Source organism: Dendropsophus ebraccatus, chromosome 10, assembly GCF_027789765.1.
Source record: "Dendropsophus ebraccatus isolate aDenEbr1 chromosome 10, aDenEbr1.pat, whole genome shotgun sequence".
NCBI classification, from domain to species: Eukaryota; Metazoa; Chordata; class Amphibia; order Anura; family Hylidae; genus Dendropsophus; species Dendropsophus ebraccatus.
This window is the reverse complement of record NC_091463.1, coordinates 55,073,983-55,091,050: the sequence shown is the minus strand read 5'-3', so window position 1 is coordinate 55,091,050 and position 17,068 is coordinate 55,073,983. Positions and strand designations below refer to the sequence as shown.

Here is a 17,068-nt window from a genome sequence, read left to right as displayed (position 1 = left end):
TTTCCAGACAACCTTAGGGCTTTATCCAAGTTCAGCAGCCCCAGCTAATCAAATGCAGAACGTTCGGGTTCTGATGGACTCGAACCCGAACCCGGTTCGCTCATCTCTAATCATAACCAAAGTTGAAAAAATCCTCCAAAATATTTCATTATCTCGCAGGGATTATGCAAGAACGCATGTATATTAGATGTATGGTAGTGAAATTTCAGAATTAAAAGGGGTGATTCAGCGAAAAAGTTTATACTAGGAAATTAATATTTATCCAATTCCCAATACAGTATATTAGGGTTAATATGCCAGATATTACCCAAACTCTGTAGCACAGGTACTCAGTTACCTTAAGTAAAGCTGTATACCTAGGTCTGCTGTCAGGTGAAGGTTTGAACTGGACACTCATCCTTATTAAAAGGAACCTGGAATCAGTTTCATGCTGCTCGAATCACAAGTCATCGCAGCGGCCTTTTTGGTGCATTGTGGGGTAAAAGGCTACCTCCAGTGCACTGACAGACTAGTTAGCGTATCAATACAATGCCTGTTACATGGGGCACTTACAGTTAAAGTTCACCGAGTGCCGATGCTGGCCCTACTGCCCTCTTTTGACAGCAGGGGGCGCTGCCTTAGGCCACCAATTCTAGCGACCTCATGGAAGAAGCACCCCTGGTCCTGAATGGGGCTCCTTGAAATCAGCTCCTCGACTCTCCTCTCTGTTATCCCTGTAGCCTGTTTGTAATGCCCCCATGGGTGTGAACTCATAGGGCCAAACTCAGGAGTTGAGTCTCTTGTAGGTTTTCACACCTTATCCAGAAAGCTTGACATCTGCTGTTAGAGGGTACCAAGTGGCTACCCCAAGATTTAGCCTAGTATGGGTAATGGCTGGTGCCAAACACCATAGATACAGGCAGAGGTGAGACATGCTGGCATGGGTGGTAGGTCCAGTCAGGTAAAGTCCAGGCAGAAGAGTTATGGCAGGCGTCATACTGTAGGTTCAGCATGAACACTCCAGGTCATACACAGGAGGGTCAGTGTAGCAAACAAAAGTCTGACAAAGGCAATAGCATTTTCTGCAAGATACTCTGGATTTACAGAATTTTTCTAACTAACCTGTTTTTGCCATATATTTCAGGTTTTCCTGGATTTCCAGGTTTGGATGGACTGAATGGTTTGCCTGGCACAAGAGGGTTACCTGGCACACCTGGTAATTCTTTCATATACTGAATAATACATGTCGTATACTTTAGTCATTGTCTCCCGATTTTCTTTTAGCCTTCCCCTAGTGTAGGACAAGTACGTCAAGATTCTGCATGGAAATGTAGCTTTTTTAGTCTTAATTCCATTTTTAATTAAGTGTTGTTTTCCCCCTAAACTAAAGGTTTAAGTGAAGCAGGCCGCCCAGGGTCACCTGGATTTCCAGGTTCTAAAGGTGAAAGGGGCTTCTCCAACACGGTACCTGGAGAGCCAGGAATCAATGGGCTTAAAGGTGTTGGCGGGGATGCAGGTAAGAAAAGATCCTTCACATAAAGCAATCACCTCTCTTATGATCCCAGTGTCTTATTAGGTATAATACATTCGGGTTACATCCATGAATGGTCACTATGTTCTGTACAGTCAGTGTTACCAAGTTAAAGCAGTTTATTTGTAAAGCTGAATACATATTCACATTGGATGCACAGCCCTGGATGATTTCATGATCAGCTGCTATTCTTTGTCCAGACTTCAAATAAATCCTTATATATGTACTTTTCAGGATTACCTGGTACTCCTGGGCAACCTGGACCTCCTGGACCTCCAGGGCTATCAAATATCATACCTGGATTACCCGGAGACCCTGGCCCAGCAGGGAGAGATGGAGAGTTAGGTAAGTCTACAATGTAATGTAGTCCTTTACTGTAATAAACCACTGTAAATCAGTATAAAAATTTTGTAATTATAGAGCAAAGTTTACATAGTCTGTACAACTACCAAGCACCTTGTAAGGTATAGATATTTTAATTTGTCCTGTATGTGGTGCTCAGGGATTCTCCACTGTCTATAGCTTTGATATCCAGCTCACTGCAATATACCTACCATGTAATCCCTATATCAGTATAATTTACAAGATTAGTTGAAAGAGGACACTAATACTCTGAGTAAAGAATTATTATCAATTGCAATGAAATCTGGAACTATCTAGATCTGTCCCGATATAAGGGCAGCATAGCTTAAACACAGGTCCATTAGCCAAAATGGCACAAAACATTGTGCTGCTTGGCTAATAGAAGTTATTGAGATAACACACTTTACAGAAAGTCAGGAGATCCTACAGGTATTAATGGGATGCCTTCTATGCAGATATACAGTAGCCAATGGTTAGTACATGTAATATTTTTTTAGGCTGTTTTGGCTTATAAGAGAGCGAATTGTTTAAGATTAAACAGACAAACTGTTTACGCCACAGTTTCCTTAAAGTTTACAAAGTGTGTTTTTGCACCTAAGAGGTAGTTTTGTGAAGAGGTTTTCCTTTAAGAAGATTTGTAGGAAAATCCTGCTTCAGACTGGGGATAGAGAATACTTGGTTTTGCAAAGTCTGATAGTTTTAAGAACTTGTACTTGAAGTTAGAGGGCTGCTGGGAGAGGGGACCTGTCCAAATATGCACAAAACTCTTTTGGGGGGGATTCTGACAACCTTGGCTACATTTGCAGTTCACTTAAAGACTTTTGAGAAATAACCTGTACTAACCGTTGGTGCTGGAAGAGTCCACAAAGTGCCAGACCCAGTACAGGCCCCAGGTTTGCACAAGTTGGCAGAGCTAGCCACTAAACTTATGCCGAAGGAACTGACAGAAGAGACAGCAGAGTACTTAGGCTAATTGCACTTCCAACCACTTTCTAGTCCTTGTTCAGTCTTTCAGGACCTTGAGATACTTGAGAGTGACAATTCACCACAATGTAAACAGTTGGTGTCCCCCCGCCTTTAGTATTTACCCCTTTAGTGTTCTAGCAAGCCATGACCTGGTTTTCAGGAACTTGAAGAAATATAAGGCTGGTTACTTCAGGCACTGGCCACAGGGCCAGGCTCTAAAAGAACTCCTCCAGGAACTCTGTTCTGTATGTTTCTTACTTGAACTAGTCAGGAACTAAACTAATCTGGACGCATGTCTCTTTCCACCCAACTTATAAGTTGGGACTTGTTTTGTATTGGTGCAAAGCAGCCTGAAGTACCCCAGTACCTGATAGGGCAGAACTGGAGGGAAAACTTTTTTAGGCATGTGATAGGCCCAAAGGTAGGGAGGCAGCTGGTAAACTTCCTCTCATGCACTTACAACTTGTCACATATCAATTAACCCCTTTGTATCCTTCAGCCTGTGCTCGCTGTAAAAATAAATTGTGCAATCTTGCACCCAAAATACAGACACTTCATCCACAAATTAACCCATACTATACATCAGTGCCGACCTACATACAAATACAGCAGTGGCACATGGGTTCTGAAATTCTGCAAATGTTTCTATATTTCTATGTGTATGATTTCAGGTTTGCCCGGGCGCCCTGGTCCACGTGGACCTCCAGGTCCTGGCTCAAATCAAGGAGATTCAGGAGATCCTGGAATACCAGGAGAACCAGGAAGAGGTGGTATGAAGGGAGATCCAGGAATACCAGGAAACCCTGGAAGCCCTGGAGCACCTGGAGTAAAAGGTAACCTCCTGTTATATCTGTGTGTGATTATAGACAGTATGGACTTGGCATCTGTTGCATAAACTGAAGTTTAGCTTTGTTAATGGGTCTTACATTCTTCTTCAATACAGCCTTTGCAAACCAATTAGGAATAGTTTGTGCCCAAGCATTCCGGGTCGTAATACAATATTCTGCTTATTGAACAGTCACTGTGTTCTGTTTTGTTAAAAACAGCCTTTTACTTGGTATCAGATGACCATGTTAATATGTTATGCCCTACCTAGGCCTAAGGGGGGATCCTGGTTTCATGGGTGTTCCTGGAAAAGAAGGTCCCGTTGGAGATGCAGGATTTCCTGGTTCTAAAGGAGAAAAGGGCAACGCAGGTAAGTGAAACCATAAAAAGACCTGACTGCTGACACTTTTTCCAGCATCTTAATGCCAATGTTCAACATTCTGTGCTATAACATATATGGGGCTTGGAGGTGTGTTTTCTAAAATAGAGCTCCAAATCACCTACATAAACATAAATGATTAAAGTAGATGTTTGGTGTGGGGTAAAAATCATTACGGGCAAGGGGTGGGGAAAATAAAAAAGACAGTATGGTGAACTAAAAATGTGTCACATGAAGTTCATAGCCATACAGTTCCACTGTATCTGTCAGGCAACATGCACACATAGTAATTTAGACTGCATATGAGCAATTTTACAGTCCAAAAAGGCTATTTTACATCCAAAAATTTGGACACAACTGTCTGTTATTTAACATTTGTTTGTATTAAACTTAGTGGTAACATACGTAAAATTAGATGCTTTGCCCTTTTAGGTGCAATAATGTGGTTGTATTTTGGTGCATATTTTAGAAAGTAATTTAGGCCTTTTTTCTTATGTTGTAAACCACATCCTAACTGAATCACATTGTTTTTGGACTGCAGCTATATAAAAGCTATAGAAAAAAACTGCCTAAAATGTATCCCATACAATTGCTGTATTTTATGCCTCAAAATGTCCCTGTAGTAAAAACAAAACATTTTGACTTTTTTGAGACATAAAATATGACTAGAGATGAGCGAACCGGGTTTGGGTTCGAGTCGATCCGAACCCAAACGATCGGCATTTGATTAGCGGCGGCTGCTGAAGTTGGATAAAGCCCTAAGGTTGTCTGGAAAACATGGATACAGCCAATGACTATATCCATGTTTTCCACATAGCCTTAGGGCTTTATCCAACTTCAGCAGCCACTGCTAATCAAATGCCGAAAGTTCGGGTTCGGATCGACTCGAGCATGCTCCAGGTTCGCTCATCTCTAAATATGACCCATAAAAGTGCAATGTACATACGGCCTTTTCCCTACAATACCTTTTCTTAACATTTTAACACTACACATTCCCTCTTCAACAATAAATGTTACCATATCATTCAGTAGGGAGTTTGTGGCTAACCGTGTCCTTCAGAAACTTGGTACTGACCATGTGATTATTTGTCCTTTCAGGTCCCCCAGGTCCTACAGGACGCCCAGGTTTACCTCCTCTTAACGATTTTCAATTTCCCCTTGGAATTCCTGGGCTACCAGGAATCAACGGTTTTGATGGTGGACCTGGAGAACGTGGTTTTCAAGGACCATCAGGACAACCTGGTATGGAAATATCTGAATAACGTGTTCACATAAATAGACTATTTTATATGTTTTTTACAACGATCGCTTGTGTAATGCCATGTTGGATTTAGCAAGAAGCATGTGCCTCTGTTTAAATCTGTTCACATAGTGTAATCTTCCTGCATATAAACAGTGGAGAAAATAGGTATTTGATACGCTGCCAATTTTGCAAATCTGTAATTTTTATTGTAAGTACATTTCAGCTGTAAGAGACAGACTTTATAAAAAAAATTCCAGATAATCACAATGTTTGATATTTAATAATTAATTTGCATTTTATTTCATGAAAAAGGCATTCTGGCTTTTACAGACCTGTTAGTTTTTCTTTAAGAAGCCCCTCCTACTCTGCACTTTTTGCCAGTGTATTTGCACCTGTTTGAACTCTTTGCCTGCATAAAAATATCACCTGTCCACACAATTAACCACACTCCAACCTATACACCATGGCCAAGACCAAAGAGCTGTCTAAGGACACCAGGGACAACATTGTAGACCTGCACAGGGCTGGGATGGGCTGCAGGACAGTAAAAAAGCAGCTTGGTGAGAAGGCAAAACTGTTGGCATTAGAAAATGGAAGAAACACAAGATGACAGTCAATCTTTCTCAGTCTGGTGACAGTTCATGATGGGAGTTGTAGTTTGGTGTGTGTGTGTGTGTGTGTGTGTGTGTGTGTGTGGTAATATGCAGAACTACATCTCTCAGTATGGTGTGTGGTAATCTACAGGACTACATCTCATAATGGGAGTTTTAGTTTTGCAACAGATTAGAGGATGACACAGGACACTGGGGGCCATGTGGACACATGTGACTTCCTTTATCTGCCTACTACTACTAGAGGGGCAGTGGTTAGCAAGAGGCCCTCAATTTGTAAAGAGCCCGGGGCCCATGGTAACCTTAATCCGCCCCTGCATGCAAGGTTCCTCTGCTCACGCCAGCACATGTCAAGGCCCATTTGAAGTTCACTTGAAGGCACTGGAGAAGGTCATGTGATCAGATGAGACTAATATAAAACTTTTAGGTATCACTTCCACTCGCTGTGTTTGGAGGAAAAAGAAGGATGAGTTTACCCCAAGAACACAATCTCAACCGTAAAGCATAATAGTGGAAACATCATACTTGTTGGGTGCTTTTCTGCAAAGAGGACTGGGTGACAGTACTGTATTGAAGGGAGGATAGATGGGGCAACCTCCTTCCCTAAGTAACAACATTGAGGATGGGTGGTGGCTGTGTCTCCCAGCATGACAGTGACCTGATACGCACAGCCATGGCAACTAAGAAGTAGGTGCTTTAGAAGCATTTCAAGGTCCTGGTGCGGCCTAGCCAGTCTCCAGACCTGAACCCAATAGAAAGTCTTTGGAGGGAGCTGAAACTTATGTTGCCTAGTGACAGCCCCCAAGCCTGAAAGATGGAGAGAGGATCTGTATGGAGCAGTGTGTGCAGACTTGATTAAGAACTACAGGAAACGTCTGTTCCACTCAAAGATAACTTTTTATATGTTGCTTTTTATATGTTGTTAGACTAGCTACTACTTGTTACTATCTATTTTATCTCCGCCCCCTAGTTCTGAGCTGCTGCTTTCTGCTGAGAACACAAAAACTGTGTGAGGTTTTCTTGTCATCTCCCCCTCCTCCCCCTCACTTCTGAGACGCCTGATGTAAACAAGTCCCTACCTGCAACTTTGTAATGTCAGGAGGAATAATCAGTCAGTTCATCAGCAAGTTGACCTCAGATTAACCCTCCCAGCATTACAGAGAAGCTACAAAGTTGCAAATAAAGCCTGCCAGAGAGTCTTCAGCAGAAAGCAGCAGCTCAGAACGGGGGAAAGGAGACTTAATAGATGATAACAAAAAAAGGAATGAATTGTAAGTCTCACCATGGGCAGTAACATATAAAGTTATGTTTGAGCAGAATACCCCTTTAAGTTGATGATTTTCAAGATTTTTTTTTTTTTTTATAGATTCTGTCTCTCACAGTTGAAATGTACCTACAGTAAAAATTATAGCCTTCTCCATTCTTTGTAGGTGGGAAAACAGCAAAATCCACCACTGTATATATGTAATGACACTTTGGCTGCTGTATCTATATAATAAAAATCAAAGTCTGTCTGTCTGTCCCATATAGACTTCCAAACGCTTGAACCGTTTGACCCCAAATTTGGCACACAGATACATTGGGTGCCCGGGAAGGTTATTGCGAAGGTCCCGTCCCCGCCAGATGTACAGGAGGGGAGGGGGAGGGGAAAGAGAGGCCCTACTCCATCTATACAGTACATGTATGTACATGTATGTACAGGACCCCCTACTCCATCTATACAGTACATGTATATACAGGGCCCCCTACTCCATCTATACATTACATGTATATACAGGACCCCCTACTCCATCTATACAGTACATGTATATACAGGACCCCCTACTCCATCCATACAGTACATGTATATACAGGGCCCCCTACTCCATCTATACAGTACATGTATGTACAGGACCCCCTACTCCATCTATACAGTACATGTATATACAGGACCCCCTACTCCATCTATACAGTACATGCATATACAGGACCCCCTACTCCATCTATACAGTACATGTATATACTGGAGACCCTACTCCATCTATACAGTACATGTATATACAGGACCCCCTACTCCATCCATACAGTACATGTATATACAGGACCCCCTACTCCATCTATACAGTACATGTATATACAGGATCCCCTACTCCATCTATACAGTACATGTATATACAGGACCCCCTACTCCATCTATACAGTACATGTATATACAGGGCCCCCTACTCCATCTATACATTACATGTATATACAGGACCCCCTACTCCATCTATACAGTACATGTATATACAGGACCCCCTACTCCATCTATACAGTACATGTATATACAGGGCCCCCTACTCCATCTATACATTACATGTATACAGGACCCCCTACTCCATCTATACAATACATGTATATACTACAGGTATAGCAAACTGTGACTGGGTAACACTGCCACACCAGACCTGACCAATACCGCCATACTGTGACTGGATAACACTGTCATACCAGACCTGACCAATACCACCATACTGTGACTGAATAACACTGCCATACTAGACCTGACCAATACCGCCATACTGTGACTGCATAACACCGCCATACCAGACATGACCAATACCGACACACTGTGACTGGATAACACCGCTATACAAGACCTGACCAAAGATTTTCTAACAAGTCTGAACGGGAGGGTACTGCCCCTCTGCAAGGTGCTACCCTACGCACCAGACCATGGGTGCCTAATGGTAAATATGACCCTGCAGGTATACAGGACACTACAGGTATACAGGACCCCAAAACTATACACTACAAGTGCACGGGACCTCCACCAACTATATACTACAGGTATACAGGACCTCCACCAACTATATACTTCAGGTATACAGGACCTCCACCAACTATATACTACTGGTATACAGGACCCCAAACTATACACTACAGGTATACAGGACCCCAAAACTATACACTACAGGTATACAGGAACTCCACCAACTATATACTACAGGTATATAGGACCCCAAACTATACACTACATGTATACAGGACCTCAAAACTATACACTACAGGTATACAAGACCTACACCAACTCTATACTACAGGTATACAGCACCTTCACCAACTCTTTACTACAGGTATACAGGACCCCAAAGCTATATACTACAGGTATACAGGAACTCCATCAACTATATACTACAGGTATACAGGACCCCAAAGCTATATACTACAGGTATACAGGAACTCCACCAACTATATACTACAGGTATATAGGACCCCAAACTATACACTACAGGTATACAGGACCTCCACCAACTCTATACTACAGTTATACAGGACCCTCAAACTATGCACTACAGGTATACAGGACCCCCGAACTATATACTACAGGTATACAAGACCTCCACCAATTATACACTACAGGTATCCAGGACCCTTAAACTATAAACTACAGGTAAACAGGACCCCCGAACTATACAGTACAGGTATACAGGACCTTCAGCAACTGTACACTACAGGTATACAGGACCTCCCTCAACTATACACTATAGGTATACAGCCCCCCCAACTATGCACTACAGATATGCGAGGCCCCTAAAAACTATACATTGTGGGTATACAGAACCCCTCCAACTATGCACTACAGGTATACACTAATTCCACTGATTAACTCAGATGAAACAATACCTTTAGCTTGGCCTCCTGGGCACCTTAGAACAAATCTAATTAACACACTGACACTTTATACCCGGGCAGCGCCGGGTACATTTTCTAGTCTATATCATAAAAATGAAAGTCTGTCTGTCTGTCCTTCTGTCTGTCTGTCTGTCTGTCCTCTATAGACTTCCAAACGCCTGAACCGTTTGACCCCAAATTTGGCACACAGATACATTGGGTGCCCGGGAACGTTAATGCGAAGGTCCCGTCCCCGCCAGATGTACAGGAGGGGAGGGGGAGGGGAAAGAGAGGCTCCCCATAGAGATGAATGGGAAAATCTCCTCACTGCAAACACAGGTGATATAATTAGCTGCAGCAGACACGAAGTTGGGAGCCTTAGCAACCAATAGGATTACTGCTTTCATTTTCACAGGGAGCAATGGTTGCTAGGGAAGCTGCCTCAAAACATCCACAGTAATAACTGGTAGACCCCCTACTCCACCTTTACAGTACATGTATATACAGGGCCCCCTACTCCATCTATACAGTACATGTATATACAGGGCCCCCTACTCCATCTATACAGTACATGTATATACAGGGCCCTCTACTCCATCTATACAGTACATGTATATACAGGGCACTACAGGTATACCAAACTGTGACTGGGTAACACTGCCACACCAGACCTGACCAATACCGCCATACTGTGCTGGATAACACCGCCATACCAGACCTGACCAATACCGCTATGCTGTGCTGGATAACACTGTCATACCAGACCTGACCAATACCGCCATACTGTGTTGGATAACACTGTCATACCAGACCTGACCAATACCGCCATACTGTGACTGGATAACACTGCCATACCAGACCTGACCAATACCACCATACTGTGACTGGATAACACTGCCATACCAGACCTGACCAATACCACCAAACTGTGACTGGGTAACACCGCCACACCAGACCTGACCAATACCGCCATACTGTGACTGGATAACACTGCTATACCAGACCTGACCAATGCCACCATACCGTGACTGGATAACACCGCCAAACCAGACCTGACCAATATTACCATACTGTGACTGGGTAACACTGTCAAAACACACCTGACCAATACCGCCATACTGTGACTGGATAACACTGCCATACCAGACCTGACCAATACCGGCAAACTGTGACTGGTTAACACCGCCACACCAGACCTGACCAATACCGCCATACCAGACATGACCAATACCGATACACTGTGGCTGAACACTGCCATACGGGTAAATACAACTCTGCAGGTAAACAGGACACTACAGGTATACAGGACCCCCAAACTATATACTACAGGTATACAAGACCTCCACCAATTATACACTACAGGTATCCAGGACCCTCAAACTATAAACTGCAGGTATACAAGACCTCCACCAACTATACATTACAGGTATACAGCACCAACTATATACTACAGTTATACAGGACCCCCGAACTATACAGTACAGGTATACAGGACCTTCACCAACTGTACACTGCAGGTATACAGGACCTCCCTCAACTATACACTACAGGTATACAGCCCCCCCAACTACACACTACAGGTATACAGGACCCCCCCTCAACTATACACTATAGGTATACAGCCCCCCCAACTATGCACTACAGATATGCGAGACCTCTAAAAACTATACATTGTGGGTATACAGAACCCCTCCAACTATGCACTACAGGTATACACTAATTCCACTGATTAACTCAGATGAAACAATACCTTTAGCTTGGCCTCCTGGGCACCTTAGAACAAATCTAATTAACACACTGACACTTTATACCCGGGCAGCGCCGGGTACATTTTCTAGTATTATCTGTTGGATCCCTGATGTGTGCTAGTAATGTAACAATTACATATTTCAGGTGGAAAAGGCTTCCCTGGCAGGCAGGGGCAGATGGGTAGAAATGGTCCACCGGGTCAGCCTGGCTTTACTGGTGATCCGGGTGAGGACGGCATTCCAGGACCCTCAGGATTTGAAGGTAAATATTACTGCACTGCTGGAATTTACTATTGGGATGTAGCTTAGCTTTACCTTATTCATGTGTTATGTGTAATAGAATTGTGATGTTCTAAAACTAAGAACATACTCACATGTACAGGTATTTACTGCCAGCTATCACAATCATTACTTGATAATCTAGCTTTTTTGTTATCTCTCTTAATCCCTTAATGTCATCAATTTATATGTATATATCTTCCTGTCCACAGGTCCCCCAGGAAAGCAAGGCACTGTAGGATTACCGGGTATGCCTGGGCGGAGCGTGAGCGTTGGGTACACCTTAGTGAAGCATAGCCAGGCTGAACAGATTCCTCCATGTCCTGTGGGAATGAACAAGCTCTGGGATGGGTACAGTCTACTCTATGTAGAAGGACAGGAAAAGGCTCATAATCAAGACCTTGGTAAGTCACTTTTGGGTGGAAAAAAACACAATGAAAGTGAATAAGGTGCAATACAGGAAGAAAGCTGTGGAGGATCGGCCTCTGTTAGATGGTTTTGGCTCACGGCTTTTAAATGATTATGTCTGTGTCATGTTCTTTATAGGTCTTGCCGGATCCTGCTTACCTCGATTTAGTACCATGCCTTTTATTTATTGCAATATCAATGAGGTTTGCCACTATGCCAGCAGGAATGACAAATCTTACTGGCTCTCCACTACGGCTCCTATTCCCATGATGCCAGTGGCCAGCACACAAATCCGCAACTACATCAGCCGCTGCTCTGTGTGTGAGGCTCCGTCTCAAGCTGTCGCTGTTCACAGCCAGGACAGCACAATCCCTCAATGCCCAGACGGCTGGAGGAGTCTTTGGATAGGATACTCTTTCCTTATGGTAAGAATATTGTTGTTCTGGATTCTTTTCAAAGGGGATATTCAGGCTTAAAAAAACATGGCTGCTTTCTTTAGTTTGGGGATGGTTTTGCGGCTCCGTTCCATTGAAGTGAATGTAGCTGAATTTTAATACCACACATAACCTGGACACGGTGGTGATGTTTTGCAAGAAAGTAGCTGTGTTTTTTCCTAGATACACCCTTTAACTATAGAGTCAGGCAGATATGATAGAGGGTCACAACCGCAGACCTGCAGTAAAAAGTCCCAGTCTTAAAGGGTGCATTTACATTGGCTGGTAAGGGTGCAGCAGGGACCAGCACGATTGGGAAACCACTGAAGATTCCGTGTATGTTTTAAATCAACCAGTTTCAGGGATTTGTAATTTACTTCAATTAAAAAATATGGTGTCCTTCCAGTACTTATCAGCTGCTGTATGACCTGCAGAAAGTGGTATTCTTTCCAGTCTGGAGAGCAGGAGAGGTTTTCTATGGGGATTTGCTACTACTCTGGACAGTTCCTGACATGGACAGAGGGGTCAGCAGAGAACATAGGGGGAGTTTTATCAAACATGGTGTATAGTGAAACTGGCTCAGTTGCCCCTAGCAACCAATCAGATTCCACCTTTTATTTTTAAGAGTCTGTGAGGAATGAAAAGTGGAATTTGATTGGTTGCTAGGGGCAACTGAGCCAGTTTCACTTTATACCATGTTTGATAAATCTCCCCTATTGTGTCAGACTGAAAATAATACACCACTTCCTGGAGGACATACAGCAGTTGATAAGTACTAGAAGAGTTGAGATTTTTTTAATAGAAGTAAACTACAAATCTCCGGCACTTTCTGGCACCAGTTGATTTGAAAGATTTTTTTTTAACTACCCCTTTAAGGTTAACTTAGTGCATAGTAGGCAGGAGCCCCACTGGGACACCCCACAAATACTATGGCTTAAGTGCCTTAACCTGTTCCAAAACATTTTGAACCAGTACTTTAACTGATACTATGGTTGACATAATAATGCTAGGTACTGTATAGTATATTATTTACTAGGCTGCAGAAAACAAAAAAGGGTAGACAATCTCCGCTGCAATAGAAAGGTTGGGGGTAAAATAACAGCAATTGGAAAATACATAATACATATGCAGTTGCTACAAATTCACATAGGTCACAAATATATCCATGTGATTTCTAGGTGTGTATTAAACCAGAATGTCATAGTGAGTTATGCTTCATTATCTTACTGATTGTTTCCACAGCACACAGCCGCCGGGGCAGAAGGAGGCGGTCAGTCCTTGGTATCTCCTGGCTCATGTTTAGAAGATTTCCGGGCTACTCCTTTTATAGAATGCAACGGAGCACGAGGAACTTGCCATTATTTTGCCAATAAGTACAGTTTCTGGCTTACGATTGTGGAAGAGAGGCAACAGTTTGGCGGTGCTCCTCCTTCTGAAACACTGAAATCCGGGCAGCTTAGAACACGTGTGAGCCGCTGTCAGGTCTGCATGAAGAACTTGTAGCACTGCTGCCTTATCTTGATTTCCAGCCTCAGTCAGTGTATAGAAATGGCAGACAAGCTGGCCAACCTAATCCACGGCAACTGCCTCGGAGCTTGGAGATTACAACAAGGCACTTTTTTAGGAAATAGCACGAATATCTGCTGTAAACTCATTCATTGGACACATGAGTGAGAAGCCGTACAATGAAGTATGGACAGGTCATATTTTGGAAAGTAAATATTTTTAAAGAAAAATGGTGCTAACCTTTTTATTTTGTCTTACAATAGCGTATTATTCCTGGCTACCTCAGAGGCCTCCTGTAAATTCTGATCTCCTACTATCTGATACTGCCATTGGGAACTGACTCTGCTGGAATATTAGGTAACCTGAATATGGCATGTGCTCCATCACAGACACTTTCTTAAAGTAAGGTTCACCCAAAATCAGTTACTAAGGATGCAACATCTGAAAGAAACCAAAGTCCAAACACAAAAAATTCAAGACTTTTTGTGCATGAATGCAAAGCTAATGTGAATTGTTACGGAAGATATCTGCAAATGTCATGGTATTTTGAGGTTTATTATCCTAAATATAAGTCATAGCATCATATTATATTGTATTACAACACATACAATGTGCATTAAAGAATACCTAATAGTGGTGCTCTATGGCTTGTTCACATAGTGCATTATTGATGTGATATGACCAAATGGATGATGGAACCCACAGTACATTGTTCCTGTCATAATCTCAATTCTTATACTATTACTGGGATGTATGTACAAGCCTATAAAAGATTATTATGTTCCTTAAAGCCAGCAAAAGACTTGTACAACCAATGCCATAGCGCACGCTTCTTCCTATCTTGAAAACTCTTCCTTCCCCTGTTGTGTTGACCACTAGAGCCCCGTCTTTCCGAGGTAGCCTTGGTGCATATATTTTGTAATTATAAAGATTTTTCACTGAAGTCCCTATACAAGTTAGAATTAACACAGTGAGCATGTAAATTCTAGTAGATTAGTAGATTATATTTGTCTAATAGCTTGTAATTTACTTTATATTATTGTTAGTCTAGAACTGTTTGTCTTGTATTCCACTATAGCAGAGTTTTTCCTTTAGATGCAATCCCACATTCAGGACTACGGGGACAACCCTGATCACAATTCCTGATCACACAATAGAACATCATGTCAGTAACATGAAACATCTCACAACCTGAACAATACTGTGTAAGGGAAATTTGTATAGAAAGATTTGGAGTGCACACAACCACTGTGTAAATTTTGAATAAAAGTGATCCCTGACTAAAGCAGTGTCCAGAATGTGTTTTCTAATAAAAAAAAAAAAACAGCCCTATTAAAGACGGTAATTAAATGAATGAGTTTTGCTTGGACATTTTCATTAAGAGCCTATCCTAACAACAGCCCATCAATATCTGATCAGTGGGGTCGGATATGGCACCTCACCCAATCAGCTACTTATCAGAAGTGTGGCACCCACATCATACAATGAACTGAGTCTGACTGAGCTGGTGGCTGTGTTATGCTACCACAGCATAGCACCCATTCACTTCAATGGTAGCTAAACTGCAGTAACCCAGCACAACCACTACATGTTTTACAGAGAAGTCTTCTTTTGTTTCCATTCATTGTGTGTAATGATGGTTTTCAGCATATTAGTAACCTTTCTGATGAAGTAATCTTAGGTTAATAAGAATGTCACCTAATGTCATGGTGGTTTATATAACTGACCTAACAGAAAAACAACATTAATGGGGCTCAATGAGCAGAAACCTTGCACACGTTCCCCAAACACAGTGCCTGAACAAATTGTGCTCTATGTAGTGTGCACCATGATTCTGGAGCATAGATGGGGATCACAAGACATTCTGACCGATCTTCACCAGGAAAAAAAATAATTAAATAAAATAATTAGTACTATGACAGCTAAACATAAAGGGAATCAGTGATCTGTCCTGTTGTCCAGTAGCGGAAGCTTGAACACTAGTGAGACTATATGACGGATGTGTGTGAAATCTGTGTGCTCTTTATCTCTTATCAGTATAGTCATAGACACAGAGATGATATTAGCAGCACAATAGACAGTAGCAGTTCAGTAGTGTAGTGCTCTGGCTGTTCAGGAGCTCACTCCATCATAATGAATTATCATGCAGACAGTACTGTTACAGGTAAGTGTTGAGTCCCTGCTGCATAGCCAGCACAAGAACCATATACTGTATCACAGGGGTGTGAGAAAGGGGGCCTGAGGCTGCAGATCAGTGTCAAGGCTGTCGGAGGGCCTGTAAGCAGGCTTGAAGGGAAGAAAACAATGATTCCACATACACTGGGACTGGTATATTGACAATGCAGATCATATGATTGATAGACGGCACTTGAGAACCAGGCGATTTCTCTGGGGGTCATTTGAATGGTTGGCTTGCAGCTCCACATCTTTTAATAAACTTCTAGTAAAGTGATCGATTAACCAAGGTTCCACAGGAAATTTATATCAAAGAAGTAGAAATGCCCTTTAACCCCTTAGCGACCCATGACGTATCTGATACGTCATGGTGCCGCTCGGGGTGTTCAGAGCGGGGTCCCGCCGGGACCCCGCTCTGAACGGCACCGATCCCGGCAGTGCCTCTATTAGCCGGCGCGGGTCCCGTTGCCGCGCCGGCTAATTAAGCCCTTCAATGCAGCTGTCAAACCTGACAGCTGCATTGAAGTGCTTTCCTCCGTGCATCCCTGGTATCTAGTGGCACGGATCTCCCCCCCCCCGCGATGCGATCGCGGGGGGGAGATCCGTTCTTCTGCCCGTGCCGGGCCTCAGCGTCGGAATGACGCTGATCCCGGCTCAGCAATAGATTGCTGTGGCCTGCAGCAGGCCATAGCAATCTATGACCGATCTAATGGATCTTTGCTGTGTATATACACAGCATTGATCTCTATGAGAGATCAGTGCTGTCTATATACAAGTCCCCCAGGGGGGCTTCTAGTGTATGTAAAAAAAAAAAGTAAAAAAGTGTTTTTATTAATAAAAAATCCCCTCCCCTAATAAAAGTCCAAATCACCCCCCTTTTCCCATTTTATAAATATAAATTAATAAATAAATAAACATATTTAGTATCACCGCGCGCGTAATCGGCCGAACTATTAATTAATCACATTCCTGATCTCGCACGGTAAAC

The 17,068-nt window shown here is 42.7% G+C and overlaps 1 protein-coding gene across 2 annotated transcripts in view; it reads left to right on the top strand.

Moving 5' to 3' along the window:
• The window catches only part of COL4A6 (collagen type IV alpha 6 chain), a 190,583-nt gene extending 175,363 nt beyond the window's left edge, over positions 1-15,220 (top strand). For both annotated transcript variants that reach the window (XM_069942625.1, XM_069942626.1), the window contains 10 exons: positions 1,124-1,195; positions 1,370-1,495; positions 1,745-1,855; positions 3,511-3,672; positions 3,936-4,034; positions 5,142-5,285; positions 11,424-11,540; positions 11,770-11,961; positions 12,104-12,390; positions 13,642-15,220. In XM_069942625.1, coding sequence (XP_069798726.1) covers positions 1,124-1,195; positions 1,370-1,495; positions 1,745-1,855; positions 3,511-3,672; positions 3,936-4,034; positions 5,142-5,285; positions 11,424-11,540; positions 11,770-11,961; positions 12,104-12,390; positions 13,642-13,902 — 1,571 coding nt within the window. In that variant the 3' untranslated portion in view covers positions 13,903-15,220. The remainder of the gene's footprint in view (positions 1-1,123; positions 1,196-1,369; positions 1,496-1,744; positions 1,856-3,510; positions 3,673-3,935; positions 4,035-5,141; positions 5,286-11,423; positions 11,541-11,769; positions 11,962-12,103; positions 12,391-13,641) is intronic.
• Positions 15,221-17,068: the final 1,848 nt, after the last annotated feature.